At 37.0% G+C, this 16921-nt stretch overlaps 3 protein-coding genes across 3 annotated transcripts; 2 read left to right on the top strand and 1 right to left on the bottom strand.

Moving 5' to 3' along the window:
• Window positions 1-381: 381 nt before the first annotated feature.
• LOC137737695 (uncharacterized) lies at window positions 382-6228 on the bottom strand. Its single transcript, XM_068477243.1, has 12 exons — window positions 5974-6228; window positions 5577-5704; window positions 5409-5471; window positions 5019-5140; window positions 4821-4936; window positions 3903-4710; window positions 2904-3635; window positions 2070-2291; window positions 1890-1985; window positions 1608-1802; window positions 1378-1491; window positions 382-877 (listed from the first exon to the last, which is right to left on the bottom strand). The coding sequence occupies exons 1-12, from the start codon at window positions 6081-6083 to the stop codon at window positions 617-619; spliced, it is 2967 nt and encodes a 988-aa protein (XP_068333344.1). The 5' UTR covers window positions 6084-6228; the 3' UTR covers window positions 382-616.
• Window positions 6229-7896: 1668 nt separating this feature from the next.
• LOC137735076 (tocopherol cyclase, chloroplastic-like) lies at window positions 7897-11672 on the top strand. Its single transcript, XM_068474452.1, has 10 exons — window positions 7897-8236; window positions 8328-8572; window positions 8833-8912; window positions 9031-9107; window positions 9213-9382; window positions 9558-9655; window positions 9755-9862; window positions 10272-10388; window positions 10525-10674; window positions 11370-11672. The coding sequence occupies exons 1-10, from the start codon at window positions 7998-8000 to the stop codon at window positions 11544-11546; spliced, it is 1461 nt and encodes a 486-aa protein (XP_068330553.1). The 5' UTR covers window positions 7897-7997; the 3' UTR covers window positions 11547-11672.
• Window positions 11673-13343: 1671 nt separating this feature from the next.
• On the top strand, window positions 13344-16897 carry LOC137745575 (bark storage protein A-like). The gene is made up of 5 exons (XM_068485551.1): window positions 13344-13637; window positions 13779-13846; window positions 14146-14301; window positions 15783-16031; window positions 16371-16897. The coding sequence occupies exons 1-5, from the start codon at window positions 13412-13414 to the stop codon at window positions 16716-16718; spliced, it is 1047 nt and encodes a 348-aa protein (XP_068341652.1). The 5' UTR covers window positions 13344-13411; the 3' UTR covers window positions 16719-16897.
• Window positions 16898-16921: the final 24 nt, after the last annotated feature.

The following is a 16921-nucleotide window of genomic DNA, read 5'->3' as shown; positions in this document are numbered from 1 at the left end:
CTGATAGCCAACAAGTTTTATAGGACCAGTGCAGACTGTGCAGTTCAATTATGGACTGGCTATGCTATGCCAGTTCATAAAGCACAAATTTGACCAAATTGGGGGGGGGGGGGGGGGGGGGGGGGGGGGGAATCTCATTATTTCATGAACATTGATTACTTCAGGGTCGGAAGAACGGAAACAACTTACATGGCACACAGGTATACCGTCACCTGGCATCCCGTGCTAATAAAACAAGAACATATTGATAAAAACTGTCTTTATTCCATTGGCATAAGACGACACTGTGATAGAGTAAGCGGGCCATGAAAGTCTCTAGAAGAAGAAGGGAAACCTCAAACCAAATAACACAACGATGCATTTCTACTTATTTAGAGCATCTAAACGGCGTGAAAGAGTTGACTATTTTCTTGCACTTGAAATGTACAACATCAAGACACAATCTAGATTGTCGAATGTCGATACAAAAAAATAATATGGAATTTTTACAACATAAAATGCCTCTAAAGCTAGGCTAGGCATGCTAAAATTACGACTTGGGAGTAAACCTCCTAATTTAAGTTAAAAGTAGGGGAAGAAACGCAAAAATGTCAGATCGAAATACCTAGAAGACAGGTTACCTCCACTTCTCTTTTAGTTCTTTCTTCTCCGACCAAACCCATGTGACAAAGATTGCTGCTATGAGTGCAACTATGGTGATGAGAAGCAACGCGTAGCTGAAATCGTCTGTGAGCGAATCATAGGTCCTCGAGGGAGCGAGTTGAGTGAAAAACAGATCCACTCCGTATGTAAAGGCAAGAGTTGTTGATTCCAGCTTGGCAGGTACTGTCACGATGCCTCGAAGTCCTTCCACTTTGAGGTTATGTGTCACATAGGACTGCAGGTACAAGATTTGTATAAGACATTCAGACCAAATATTAGCAAAAAGAAAGAGGTGCTTAAAAAGTTAGAGCTACAACAAAATTCAAATGCAGGTTTTTAGAAATCGAGCTACCTCAATGTTACTGTTAAATACCGAAAGTAATAATTATCTATCTCCCTGCTAAGCGAAGGATCAATATCCAAATACTGCTCAGAAGTTATACAAAACCTTACATACAAAAAAGTTGCTTCTTTGAAAACTGGACTCTGAAATAAGATATACGATAGCATAGGAAATATGAACCTAAACAAGCATATCTTGCATACCGTTTCTTTAAACCTCCCACATTAAAGTCCAACAACTAAACCGATAGCGTTTCAGATTTTTGTAAAATTAATCATACAGTAGAAGATTTAAGGTCAATAATGCTGAGAATTAAGAGGATCAAGGAAATATTAAGAATGGTTTTGCAAGATATGCTCTCATAATGATGATAGTACATACTACTAGCATACCTGAGGAATTATTGGCAATGCATCAGTCAGAGGAATAATGCCTTCCTCTTTCTCCTCTTGTGTGGGATTGAGTGACCGACGGGGATCCAGAAAACGCTTGTCAAGTGCCAAAACCTACGAAGTGTTTACCCTAGTTAAAGGGAGATACAAAGGCAAGTGTAATACGAGGAATAGAGTCCCAAAGAACAAAACAAAATAATATCTCAGGATCCTCAAAGGTAGTACCCTACCTGATCATTAATTGTACCAATAAGAAGCTGCTTTGAAGTTATACCCTTAGCTGTTAAGGTCACATCTATTGCTTTAACAGAATATGTGAAATAGTAAGACTGTGATTTTGTCACAACCTCTGGTCGAGAATATGATGAAATAGGTGAAGTAAGATTATGGTTCCCAAGAACAAGCTTCAAAACATCCTTGTTATCCTGTGAATTGCATTTTGATTCAGATTGCATATTTAATGGCAACCACTGGACAAATTATACATAAAAAGTTAAAGTTTTTAACCATACCGCTCGGGACTGATCATATATCTCAATGACTGACATTTCATATCTGTGTGCTCTAAGATTGAAGTAGTGGTAAACAACCCAATTCTCACTGAAAACCTGCAAGATGTAGAAACTTGTTAAGAGAATTGTTTCTCAAATTCTCAATTACACAACCATAAACAAAGCAGAAGGAAAACTTACAGCATGGACAGGTCCCTGTGAACCGTGATGGGTCATCCGGTGCAATATACGACCAGTTACAGTGTCAATAAGATATACAGTCAACCAGGACTCCTCTGGGCTAGCTGTTCCAATTTCACCACTGCCTTTTGGTGCAACAGTTGCCACAAAGAGTAGATTTTTAGATATGTATTTATACATCACCTCTGAGTCTGCAATAACCTTTGCTTGAGTATGAACCACCTAGACGGAGAATCACTAGCCTTTGTTACAAAAATATAAAACAGAAAAGCATACCCAAAGACTGAAAGACCAAATTTCTCCTTTTTCGAGAAGTAAAATGTGAAGAAACAAATTCAATTGTGCAAGCAATGATCGAATGAAATAGCAATTTTTTTTTTTTTTTTTTTTTTTTGTTTTTGTCTTAAGCTCATAACAATCTAAAAAAATGTTTAGGCTCATGAGTACAGTACCACACTCCTCAAGAAACCTACTATTCCTTTCTGACCAAACACACTACAGAACAAATAAGGGGGTAGTAAATCAAACCACAAGAATCCTCTTTCCAATAAAACTGGCCATGCCAAGAGGACTAGTATGACCAAAGTTTGTTAAAAGGTTGACTACGGATGATAGAATCTACATGACAAAGTGAAGAGGGAATGATCTACAAGATGAAATAACAAAAAATACAGAGAACCAATAATATAAAAAATTAAAAAAAAAACAAAGTTAAGAAATTAAAAAAAATATAACAGATACAATTAAAGGAAAAAAATGCAAAATTTTCACGAACAGTATGTTCGCTTACAGGGTTAGACCTAAATAGTATGTGACAGCAAGACACAAGCATACCTCACTCAATTTTCTTGTCACAGTTGCAATGATTTTTTCTGAGTCAGATGGGAATACAATCGACCATATATCCTTGGACTCAAAGCAGTAGCTATCTACAGCTTCCTGGTTGCAATTGCCCTTCAAAGCATGTCCTTTGATAATGCCATTATCAGCTTCAACCGAGTACCAGTATATGTTTGTGAACTCCCGTTGAAAAATATCAATAGCCTCAGATGTTCTTGGGTATAAATGCCCACGCTGGTTTGCATCTATTAGTAGATGAAGACGCTGTTCTGTCGAATCAGTAAATGGCAGTGGTATAACTTGCACAATAGAATGTACTGCAGCCATTGAGTTAATTTCCTTGCCCGTGTATGCGTCAACAATAGAAAGAACACCTGGTGCCTCAGAGCTTTGCCCACATCGACCTACTATGAGCACAGATGGATTTTCATCCATTGCATGATGATGGGTTACCTGCCACTGATAAATATTCAACCCAGTCGGGTACTTGCAGGTTTCAGACTTACGAAGAGTAGGCAGTAAGAGAGACCAGACAACTTGCCCATATCCAGTGTGCAAGGCAAAAAGTTTTCCTGCTCTCGTCAGTACTATGAGAAGCTTCCGGAAACCATTATGGTCACGGGTCAGTTTGCTCTTTTCAAAGCTTTTTAGCCTCATCTCTTGTATAGCAGCAACATCCGCAGCACTTGCAAGCATTAAGGTTCCCTTAAGCTTCAGTATGTGTCCCTTCAAAATAACACAAAATCAATGAAAAAAGAATAAGAAAAAGAAGAACAGTCAAGCAGACACATTAACTAAAAAACCCTGGTCCAAAATGACTACCACAGTATACAAACTACCAAAAGAGCATACGTATACACACTGCATATGAAACCACACTGCTATGCAATTCTACAAAGTGTGATCCCATATGCAGTTAACATGCAGAAAGTCGACACCTTTTAGCCTTGCTTATAAGTCTCCGACTCCATTAAACCATATCACAATTCATACCTTAAGCCAATCGAAGAGGTTCTGCTCCACTTTCGCAACTGAGACGCCTACCTTTTCCACAGGTAGTTCTGACGTCACTACATCAATAATTGAGGCAAGCCCATCCTCCCTACTCCATACAACTGCACCTTGTTGTAACAACAGAAGTGAATCATCCTCCATGACGATTAAGGCCCTAAACCCATTAGACCTGTCTGTCCGGATATAATTGTTTACGAAAACCTTATGAACAACCCCCCTCTGATTGTCCATATCGATACTTTCTTTGAGCAGATCATCACTCGAGTCATGAGTAGGCTTGACTGTAAGATGGATCTTACCATCTCCATGTTGAACTAGTCCAAAAGCCTGTTGCCCATCTGAAATTGAGATTGCACCACTGATAGCTGCCACATTATTTACTTTATCCAGCACCTCCAACTTTCCTTCACCAGTCACTCTTATGAATATGACAGCCCCATTAAGCTTTACAGAAAACAATCCTGGAAGTTTTGAAGGTAACAGCGCTGGTGTTCCAAGAGAATCCCCAAAAATATCAGATATAGGTGTCTGTTGATAGTTAATTTCTCCATCCTGAAAACTTACAATTACCAGCTTTGACCTCGTGGAATCCAATGTCAGAAGAATTTCACTAGAAACAAGCAGTGCTTCCCCTGAAAAGCCACCCGAAAAGGGTGCACTGTTGTGCTTCAGCAACTCTCCGTTCCTAACATTGATCTGATACACATCAAAGTGGGAAGAACCAACAAATCCCAGTACATAAGCTACATCACCGCCAATAGGCTGAACAATCTGTTGAACCTCTACACTGAAAACATGGAAACAACAAAATATTAGGGAAATAGCAATATTTACTAAATACAAAAAAAGAATTGTATTACAAATGATTATTAATCACAAAATTCTAAGTCATCACACCTTTCAACTGCAAAATCCTTTTCCCAAAGAACATCGCCATCAATGCTAGAAATAGCATGTAGAGACCCTTTACCGAAAACAAGGATCAAATTTTCCTTGTCAATTTTCAAACTTGTCTGCACAAACATCAAATGTAAGATTGAACCATGTAGCATAATTGAAGCTTTGGAAGAGTGAGTGTAAATGTTGTTTACTAACCGGGACACTTAATAAAGATTTTGAGGACCCTGAGCCCTCTAAAAAGGATTCCCAAACCATCTGACCATCAGGAAGGTTCCATGCTCTTAAAATACTTCCGTCTGATGAAAGGGTAATGACATCTGAAAAAACGACATAGAATGCTCAACCTTTGCATCAACAATATACGTTCATTGCTGAAGCATTTAATAATTGATTCCTAATAGAGAAAAAATAGTGTGGCACACTTCAACCCCCTTTTTTTCTATAGCCAATTCCCTAACGTGATAATATGAAATTTGTTTATTCCCGACAAATGAGTCTTTCAACCACAAAGTTCACATAATCATATAGTGTAGAGGCAAATGACAAAATTTAACCAAAAAAGGATGAATGCAGTATAACAATTACATTTTCCCAAAGCTATGTTGATTCCGCCTATAACATCATTGCTCCCAAGAACACGTCTCCAAACTGCACAAAACAAAAGCACCGGTCAACATTCGGTTCAAGGTTGGAGCCGAGGCTACAAAAAGATTCCATATATGATTATTACATCTCAAATAGTGAGGAACTTACTTATCCCCCCGTGCCGGAGATCAAGCGATGCTATAACATTCTCCTCAGTGGACACCACAACCCGCCTCCTCCCGCTTTTCGGAGTATGGAACACTGCTTCCTTCACTTTCCCTATATACTGCTGGTGCCTGCAACAAAACAGAAACTTACAAAAATCAATTCAAAGTCCCGCAGAGCAAAAAATCAATGCAAAAACAAAAAAAAACAAAAAATCAAACTTACGACTAACAGTTTGGATACGATTCAATTCGACACAAATAAGATCGAATTCTACAGATATTAACTTCCGTTTGGAGTCAGAGAAATCAAGTGAAGCGATTTCAATCGAATTTCAAATCTTAATCATATTCCGATAATTTCTAAGTTATGAAACGGAGAGTATGCGATTGAAATTTACCAATCCATGAGACCGACTTGATCTTCGTAAAGCGAAAGACTGAGATGTGCAGCTGATAAGAACAGCAGTAGTAGCAGGAAACCTCGAATCGCCATGCTCGCCACGCCCATGGCGACTGAAAATCTCTCCTCTCTCTCTCTCTCTCTCTCTCTCTCTCTCTCCTCAATCGGTGGTGGTGAGAGAATGAGCGATGGATCTGAGACTACGATGAAGAGTTTGTAGGGGAAGTAAGAACTTCGAAGTGAGCAAGGCGAGAGAGACTTTCACACAAGTGCGAATTGAGCCGGCTTTTCGGAGGGTTGGTACGAGATGACAGAAATACCCTTATGTTTGGGCTATGTCCTAGCGGGCTGAAAATTTTTACGATTCGGTCGAGTTTGGGTTTATGCCTGGGGCACGGTCGGCCCAAATTGGGTTGGGACTTTGCCTTTGATTTCTGATTTTAAACCTTAATTGATTTCTGATTTTATTTTACAAATCAGATATTTCTTCTTTTAATTTTTTTTTAAATTTAATATTTCATTTAATGTTGTATATATGGTATTGTAGAAGAAGAAAGGAAAGGCAATTCATCTTTTAGATGGTATTTTTATGAATTTTTAGAGGTCAATTGACTGTTTTCGTTTGTTTCTGGATTAGTTAACCGTTTTAAAATGTTCAAACACTTCAGCAGTTTCATCTGATAATTCGAAAAAATTGGTTGAGGGTTTTCCCACAATGTTTTCCTAGTTGTTAAATCAAACGTTATTCTCCCTTGTCACAAGTGAGAATGATTATGTGTGTTTGTAAGAGATACCCAGTTTCTTTCGCATGATGCTATGAACTCCAAATAACTTATAAAATATGACTTCATTGCCTTTCAATAGAATGAGTGCAAGTCACTTCATCTCTTTCCTTCTTCAAGCTCAACCTTTTTCCTTCATAACATCCCCAACTTTCTCTCTCACTATTTTCAATTGTACCCTCCGATGGAACTGAATCTCGATCTCTTCCTAGTTGCATTTCTCCACGCCGCATTCATCGCCTGCGTTTTTCTTCTCGTTATTTCCGTCATGTTGACTAGTCTCTTGCTTGCATTCGCCATTGGCCTTGTTTTGATTCTCATAGACGATACGTACAACATTTTCTTGCGTTTTTCTTCCTACATTGAAACAGTTGTGAAGCACAATCTTGAACTAGGTTTTGTTCTAATTGTCTACAAACTATTGTACCATGTTGTTGGCATTTTCTTGGCTTCAAAGCCTTTCTTTGAATGTAAGATTTCCCAAATCAAAGTAAAGGCAAGAAGTGCGATGAATGTTATTGATGGCTTGAGGCCTTCTTAATTTCAGCCACTTAACGAAATTTGTTTCATTATGTATTAAAATTTGTACTTTCGTTTCTCTCCTTGCACTTTTCGCTCTTTCTAGTTATACGATCAAATAAATCAAAACAAAATTAATAAACAAAAAACAAGATGAATGCAGAGAAAAAAAAAAGTCAAGTATGAAAATCACAACTATTTGTATTGAATGTGAGGTCTTTTTTTTATTTATATATATATATACACACACACACCAAATAGTCTGATGTATATGTTATTAAATTGTTAATACAACACTTTGTATATATGTTCATTGACAATCTTATAACGTGTGTGACTGTCTGACAAGAAAATACTCGTTAAACCACAAAGCCTATACCAAACTAATGGTTCCATCCCACTTGATTAGTGATGGATTAATCTGGTCTAATAAGAGAACATTACTCATCAACCACAAGACATTTCAGTACCCACTATAATTCGCCCTAAAATGAGATCGTGTTCGGGTTTTTGTATGTGGGCTTGTTTACTTCCGGTTTGTAATCTGGGCCGGGTTCTGAACATTTATTTCGTCTTTGCTTTCTTTAACCGCCACCTCCCATCCAGCTGTTGTTTAAAGCTGTTACACAAAAATTCACACCAATACACACCTCACCTCCTCTCTCTCTCTCTCTCCCTCTCTCCTCCTGTTTCTCTCTTCAACTTCCATCTCAGTATATCGATGGAGTCAAGCCTGTCGTCACTGCAGGATCACCACCATTTCTCTCCAAGCTTGAACTTCCGAACCAGAAACCCTTTCCGCTCTCAATCTTCAAAAAGCAGCTCTTTGAGGACTCCGAAGTCAGGGTTTCGAATCAGTTCCACCATTTCGTCCTCCAGAACTCAGCAGGACAAAGCCGCCGCGAGCTCCGCCTACGTCCCCACACCGCAAAGTCGAGACCTTCGAACTCCTCACAGCGGGTATGTATGTGCATTGAGCTTAATTTCTTGACATTTTTGGGGATTTAATTTGTAAATTGAGTGAATTTTTGGTGGATAATTTTGTAATTAGGTACCATTTTGATGGAACTACCCGGAAATTCTTTGAAGGATGGTACTTCAAGGTTGCGATTCCGGAGCGGAGGCAGAGCTTCTGCTTCATGTACTCCGTTGAGAATCCTGCGTTCCAGAAGCCGCTGACGGCTTTAGAATTGGCTCAGAACGGGCAGAGATGGACGGGCGTGGGTGCTCAAATTCTGGGTGCTTACGACAAGTACATTTGCCAGTACTCTGAAGAATCTCAGAACTTTTGGGGAAGTAAGAACTTTTGCTGTTAGGATCGAACTCTCCATGAGATTCATAGTCGCATTACTTATAGCTTCCTTGTTACTCAAGCTGTTGTTTCTGCAGAATTTCAAATTTCGAAACTTTTTGGGATGATGTGTTGTTATCTAATAAAAGAAATGTTGTTGCTCTTTTGGGTGTCCTGAATTTCGTGTTTTCGACTTGTATATTATTTTAGGATTCTCCGTGTATCCGCTTTAATTATGCTGGTTGTGAATGCTTTTAATGCGTAGGTAGGGAAGAGCTTATGTTGGGGAACACTTTTATAGCAGAAAAACAATTGAAACCTCCGAACAAGGAGGTTCCTCCGAAGGTTAATATACTATATTTGAACCTCCTTATTTGTTTTGGTTTATATTCATTATTCTTCCTAGATAGCCGCCCAATTTACTTCTTTTAATTTTTCCTCACATGTGGAATATATTGCATAGGAATTTGATAGTCGAGTGGTAGAAGGTTTTCAAGTCACCCCACTCTGGCATCAAGGTTCTATTCGTGATGACGGCAGGTATGCCTCTCCTTGTTCTTATTTTGTTATTTACCTATGAAAATTTGGGTTGCCTGAACCCATAGCGTTTATTAGTTGTTTGAGGTACATTCTTGTTCATGTCAGGTCAGATTATGTGGAAACTGTGCCAACTGCTCGCTGGGAATACAGCACCCGCCCAATTTATGGATGGGGTGATGTTGGGTCTAAGCAGAAATCTACTGCTGGCTGGTTAGCAGCTTTTCCTGTATTTGAACCCCATTGGCAAATATGCATGGCTGGTGGATTGTCAACAGGCATTTGCTTATCTCCTTTAACTCCTTGCAGATATTTCCTGGACCATTTAGCTATTTTATTTTTGGACAATCATGTGTTTCTTTCTTTTGAATATCCTATACTCCAAAATTTGCATATCTTAGAAACCTCTATGCACTTTTCTGGGCATTAACTCAGTTTCCATTTAAATCTCAGGTTGGATAGAGTGGGACGGTGAAAGATTTGAATTTGAAGATGCTCCTTCTTATTCTGAAAAGAATTGGGGTGGAGCATTCCCAAGAAAATGGTTCTGGGTAGGCTTATTATAGTAAAGGTTAAGCTTACTCTTCATTGTATTATTTGTTTGGCATCGCATCCACTGATTTTTTGGATGGATTGATGTCACACCGTAGGTTCAATGTAATGTTTTTGAAGGTGCTACTGGAGAAATTGCTCTGACATCAGGCGGCGGGTTGAGGCAACTACCTGGATTAACTGAGACTTTTGAAAATGCTGCTTTGGTACTTCCCCAGTGGATTTTGCTCTAAATCATTGCTTTGTTTTCCCTAGTTTGCTTCTGCGCAGTTTATGTTCTACTAAATTATCTTTGAGAGGAATATTTTTAATGAGATTCAGAGAGGAGGGAGAAGTAGGGGTTGAGCAGTTGCTTTGGCATTCAGAATCTTGTTGTTTGTGTTGGTCTCTGTAAAATTTTCTTCATAAGATATGTTATAGGAAAATAGATGAAGATGAAATAAAGGTTCATCCTTTGCATTGTGCAATTGCTCATGATAAATTAGGAATTGGATAGATATCCATGAAAATAAAATTTCCAAGTACAGTTAGAGCAAACGTTGCCCTTTATTGCAAACAAATAGTCGTGCATTTGTTTCCTTTAACATGTTCACAATTCATGCATTTATGATGCAGATCGGAGTTCACTATGGGGGAAAATTTTATGAATTTGTCCCGTGGAATGGCGTTGTTAGTTGGGAAGTTGCTCCTTGGGGTTACTGGTCCATTGCTGCAGAGAATGAAACACACATGGTAATTGAACATCTCTTTCATCTTGCCCCTCCCTCAAACATTATAGAAGTTTATACCTAGGAATGAAATCTCTATAGTTGTGCTAAGTAATAAAAACCTTTGTAGTCACCAACATATTGGTCTTGTTAATGAGCAGGTTGAATTAGAGGCAACAACAGAGGATCCTGGTACAACGTTGCGTGCCCCAACATCGGAAGCTGGACTTGCCCCAGCTTGTAAAGATACTTGTTTTGGTGATCTAAAATTGAAAATGTGGGAAAGAAGATATGATGGCAGCAAGGGGAAGGTGCACATTTTTTCACTCATACACACACACGTATTTATTGGTCTCGTTCTTTTTTTTTTCCTTCAATTTTTCTGTTCTTTTATTTATTTTTTCCTGTCCCAGGCTTGCAATATGTCTGGGACTCTGATAAATTGAGGAAAATGAAAGAGCTAACCTGGTTCTAGGCAAGCCATACAACTCTAAGTTGACCAGTTATTTGACAAGATCTATTGTGACTTTCATTTTAGTTTGCCGTGCGAATCAAAAACTATGCCATATTCCATTAGAGCACACTTCCTTCCCTGGTTTGCCACAGTAGAGATAGAGAAGTCATGGATAATAAGCAACAGTTATCTAGATGACCTGGGTTAGAACATATCAATTTTTAGCTGAAAGTACTTCTAAACCCGATATCAGCCCAAAATCTTTTAGCAGGAATGACTAGTTCTACATAGCCTGTCATAACACCCATCATTAGGTAACTATTTGCTCTTCCAACTGTTCGTATGGATTAAACAAGCCACTGTAACCGAGAAAAAAGAACATTAAACAAGCCATAACCAGTGACCATGCCGCATAGTTTCCCCCTTTTCATTTTTCCCCCAATACGTATGTTTCTGGCTTACCTGATACTGTAGTGTGATGTAGTTAATGATTTGATGACTTGCGCAAAATTTTCGTGTGATTTGAACCTTTGGATTTTGTCTATCTTTTAGATGATATTGGATGTTACAAGTAACATGGCCGCAGTGGAAGTTGGAGGAGGACCATGGTTCAATACTTGGAAGGGCAAGACTACTACACCCGAGCTCCTTAGCCGGGCTCTCAGAGTCCCCGTTGATGTGGAAGGGGTATACAATCTGGTTCCGTTATTGAAACCCCCTGGTCTGTAGCCCATTGATCAACGCTTTGTTGACGATAAAACTTATGTTATCATTTGCTTACGAAGTTCAAGTTTGAAATAGGTACTAGTTTGTCATGTTAAACGGTGCAAATATGGTAGCACTTTTCCAAGTTAAGTCTTTGTAAATCGTCATCCTTTTCCATCAGAAAAGTGAAAACAACCCGGCAATTGCGCTTCGTAACATTTTAGAAAACCAATTCGGAACCATAAAATGAGTTTGAGTTGGTGGTTAAAAAACTAATGAAAAGAGGTTGAAAACTTGGAGTTTTAACAATAAGGACAAAATAAAGAGCAAAGTGAATGGTATCATGATTGACTTTTTAGTGTAAAAATGTGGTTTTTCGTTAAAGTAAACAGTACTGTGAGCTTTTTGTTAAAGTTCCTTTTTTCTATTCCTAAGAAACAAAACCAATGTTGGTTATCTCAAGTTCCTAAATCTTTGGTTCAAACGTCCAAGACTCCCAAGTAACAGAAGGAACTATTGGTTTTGAAGTAAACTCGTGTGCTGTTCATGCTTCTCTCACTCACTCATTGTGAGCTAGTGGTACCTAGTATAGGTACGTGTCACGAGCAGCTTTATGTCACGTATTGTTACTAAATCAGTACAAATGGTATCACGTTGCTAGGAACGAGTATATACATGGCATGAGGACAAGGAGAGCTAAGAGCATCTCTAAAGGAAATGTTAAAAATTCTACATGGACTGTTTAGACAAAGAAATGTGGTTTTCTTGTTTCAAAAGAGATGCCAAAATTCTACATGGATCGACATTCTCCACTTTGCTGCCAAATTTGAATGCAACGTTAAAATTTGTTTTTGTTTTATCTTAATGTTGGGTCCACATGTTTATTTTTCTTCACTTATTAATTATTTTATTATTATATTATGACCCACTTGGTTTTATAAATATCCAAACAACATTTTAATTTGACATCTCGGTTAGAATATGAGACTTTACAAAATATTATTTTGCCACATCAACTGTAAAAATAAAATTTGACATCTATATTGAGAATTGGCTGAGCCTCATCTTGTATATAGTACAAGGGGATTTGATTACCAAGCATATGTTAGATAGAGGCCACCCGCCTAGAAATTTAGAGATAAGTTTTCCTATGTTCATGCATGGCCTCAAAACATGACAATACATTCGTGGAGCTCGTTTTATTTATTCATTTTAATCAAAATTATAACGTTTAGTTATTTTAAGACGCCAGTTTCGTGTTACTCTCGAGAAGAGTACTATTACAACTTACACATACATACACATATTTCTTCTCATCTTACATTGATCGATTAGGTCTAAGTCCTAATCTCATTAATTACTGAATGCGTACGGATTTTTGTTCGTTAGATCAAGGTTAGGTCTACGTCCTAATCTCATTAATTACTAAATGCGTACGGATTTTTGTTCTTTAGATCGAGGTTAGGTCTACGTCCTAATCTCATTAATTTTTAAAGAATTATTGCGTTAATTAATCCACCCAAATGATGACACGTGTTTGTGAAATAATAGTATACACAGACATATGGGGTTGATAGGTGTACGTCAACACATGGCATGGGATTGAATCGATTGATAAGTAACACACGCCCGTGCAAATTTTGACTTATAATTTGGAGAAATTTTGAATCAATTGATAAATACTCAGAACACGAGTGATATACCACGTATCATTATTTAAGTGAAGAGAAGTTTTATTTTGTAAGTTGTTAATTTTTTACACAAGTATCTCACCACTTGTGTAGCAACACGTGGTGTATCATCCATATTCCTGACACACTGAAAAATTCCTATAAATTCTCTAATTCTTGATTCCTTAGGCCACCTCTCTTTTTCTCTCACACACAAAGATGGGAGCTTCATCAGTAGTAGCTTCTCTGATGATGATCAGCTTCTTCATGCTTAACAGACAACTGCAGGCAGATGCTGCATTGTCGGCAGAGACACACAAGTCGATCGACGAGGTGAACCAGAGTGGCCCTTATCTAGGCTTGGTCATTCCAAACACTTTCGAAATGAACCCGCTTCTTCAATCTCCAAACTTCACCTCAACTAACTTTACTATAGATGTTTCCGGTACGCATACAAATCGTGTTCTACTTCATCTGGAAAAGAAGACGGGGATTCGAACTTAGACCTTTTTAAAAACAAAATGAAGCAAATAATTAGCATGAAATATATACTTTCTTATATACTTTCTTTCTGTGGTTTTCAAAGGAAGAAGATTTCGGTTCGGAACCATTGCTAACAAGAAAGTCATATTGGTTATGACGGGACTCTCACTGGTACATACACACATACATATATATTATCATATACCTTCTGACTTTCTATTTCACTTTAGTTTTTCTTCGAGTAATATTTCAGCATGGGTGCGAATCACACTGCAACACGGTGTTATTGATTCACTCAGGTTGTGTCATGTTTATTGATATTAGTTATACTCTATTACATATTTATGTTGTTTATTTATATATAATATGTAAATTAGTAACACCAGGTGGCGTTATGATCGTCATATTCAAAGTTTCTTGTTGTATCCTCTTTTTTGATTGCATGTGTTATCATTTTTATGTTTTTGCAGATTAATGCGGGAATTACCACTCAGCTTTTGTTAAGCCTCTTCAACATAGAAGGAGTGGTGCATTATGGCATAGCTGGTAATGCAAACCCATGCATAAACATTGCCGACGTGGTCATTCCTCAGTATTGGGCCCACACTACTCTTTGGAACTGGCAGGTGCCTCCTCTTCCTAATTACGGCTACAAGTCGCTTTCCCGACTAACTGGAAGACACAACCTTGTCATTAATTAGGGAGACTTTTGATATGGTCATTAATTATGAATATTTTTTTATTTAAATCTTGTTGGTTTTTAATTTTTTATTAAGGTCTTGAAATTAATGTGATAATTTATTTTTATGTACGTTACTATATTTTTTAAATTAAAAATTAGAAATTTTAGTTGTTTATATAAATGATATTTTAAATAAAAAACCATAATTTGTGGGATTAAAAATATTAAAATATAAATATAATATTGTGTGTGTGTATATATAAACATGAGTACATTCATCAAAATTAACCAAAAAAATAATTTTATCAAAACATGGGTACATTCTTCAAAATCACAAAAAAAAAAAAAAAAAAAAGATATTAGGCTAAATACATTAGTAAATTTCTTCGATTAAACTTGATATGGATACATTTTAAAATCAAAGAAAAAAGAATGTACCCATATAAGTTTAAAAATGGATTAGAAAAAAATTGAATAGATTTTATATAAAAAATTTTACATTTTACATATAACAATTTGGTATATTTAAGAATGAGTACATTTTAAGATTAAAAAGTTTTACATGAATGGGTACATATAATTAGAATGGGTACATTTAGCAAAATAAAAAGTACAAATAAAAAAAATATATGGGTACAAATACAAATAAATTTTAAAAAATATGGGCACAAAAAGAAATTAATATATGGGTATAAATTAAAACTGAAAAGAAAATTGGTACAAATTAAAAAAGAATTACAAACTAAAAATGGGTACAAACTAAAACTAAAAATATATGATAAAAAATTTAGTCATAAATATAAATATACTAATTGTAACATTTTTAACAATGAATATATTTAGAAATAAAAATATATTTTATTATTGAAATAATTAATGATGTTATTAATACCCAAGGACCTTGATCAAAAATTGAAAATGAATAAGATTTTAATCAATGGAGTAGTAAAAGAAAGGATGAGAACCTAATTTCTCCTATTAATTAACTAGGTTTTCAAAACATGTAAGCAAGTACATTGAGAGAATTCGATGCGATCATATATAACTACTCACGAATTTCATTACAAACTTTGAAGTTAAGCAATTTTGGATGGAAGTATTACTTGGAAGGGGTTACTTTCTCAAATATATATCATCTAGCACATGAAACTAACCTAATTAGTAAATGAGCTCGAACTCAAGGTTTCGCAGATTTAGAGCAAACACTGTCCAGAGCAACTTATATCGTTCATTTAATCTCCCGAAAATCAAATTTTGCCGCTTAACTAATCCTTGACATTCAACTATTGTCTCACTTAACTTCCTGAGTCATGTCAATTTTTCTTTTCAGCTTATGAGTTATCACTTCTTTATTTCCCTCTTTTTGTTAGTAAATATGAATTTGCGGTTGTTAGTGTGTTTGTCTGTGCGTGTGACATGGTGCAGAGATATGGACAAGGGCCAGAAAACGAGCTACCACTCGAAGCAAACGGAGACTACACCAGAGAAATTGGCTACTTAAAAGTTGCAAATTATACAGTCAATGCAAGCAGCTCCTCATATGACAACCTGTTAAACAATATTTGGTATCAACCGGAGGAAGTCTTTCCGATAGATGGAACTCCAGAGGAAAGACAACATGCCTTTTGGGTTCCTGTTGATCCCCTTTACTATAACATCTCTCAAAAATTGGAGGTAATAGCACGGCTTGAAGAGGCCTAAATGCTGGGAAATTTATTTCCACGTCCTAAAAAGCCAAAAAATATCTCAATTACGATAGACATATTAGCACGTCACAATAATGACATATCGATGATCAGTATGTCATCATTATTCAGATTGTTATTTCTTTGATATTTGATTTTGATCGGTTCAACAATTGAGATTTGATTTGTAATCATTTTTGTCAATATTCCTAGTCTCCTAGATATTTAATGACACCATCATGTTGTTAACCAATGCGGTCTAAAAATGCGATGCATATAATTATCTTTAGCGTTCTATTAAATTTGGAAAATTGCACATTGTGTCTAGGACCTGAAATTGGAAGGCTGCCTGAACTCGACGACATGTTTGTCCCATACACCAAAAGTGGCAAGAGTTGATAGGGGAACAAGTGCAAGCATTTATCTAGACAATGCTGCTTACAGAGGCTTCATACACAACAAATTCAACGTCAGCCCTGTGGACATGGAAAGTGCTTCTGTTGCCTTGATATGTCTTCAGCAAGGGGTGCCTTTCATTGCCATCAGGGCTCTCTCCGACTTGGCCGGCGGCGGCTCCGCCGATTCGAATGAGGCCGACACGTTCATAACTCTCGCTTCCAAAAACTCAGTCACTGCTGTTTTGGAATTTGTCAAGCAGTTATCAGCTTCAAAGTGATCACGCACTCTAAGAACTTTTTTAATTTGTATGCCGCTTTTGGAATTTGAATAAAACTGAGGGGCTTTCGTGAACTGAATCCCTTGATTTGGAGTGTAAAATTAAATGTTTTGAGAGCCAATAACAATTCTCAATATTCATATGGAGGCAGGTTGCTAATTACTATAATTCCTTTTTTATTGCCTCTATGCTATGAATTTATA

Source organism: Pyrus communis, chromosome 1 (assembly GCF_963583255.1).
Source record: "Pyrus communis chromosome 1, drPyrComm1.1, whole genome shotgun sequence".
Lineage (NCBI taxonomy): Eukaryota > Viridiplantae > Streptophyta > Magnoliopsida > Rosales > Rosaceae > Pyrus > Pyrus communis.
The sequence above is the reverse complement of the archived record's forward strand: the minus strand, read 5'-3'. Positions and strand labels throughout refer to the sequence as shown.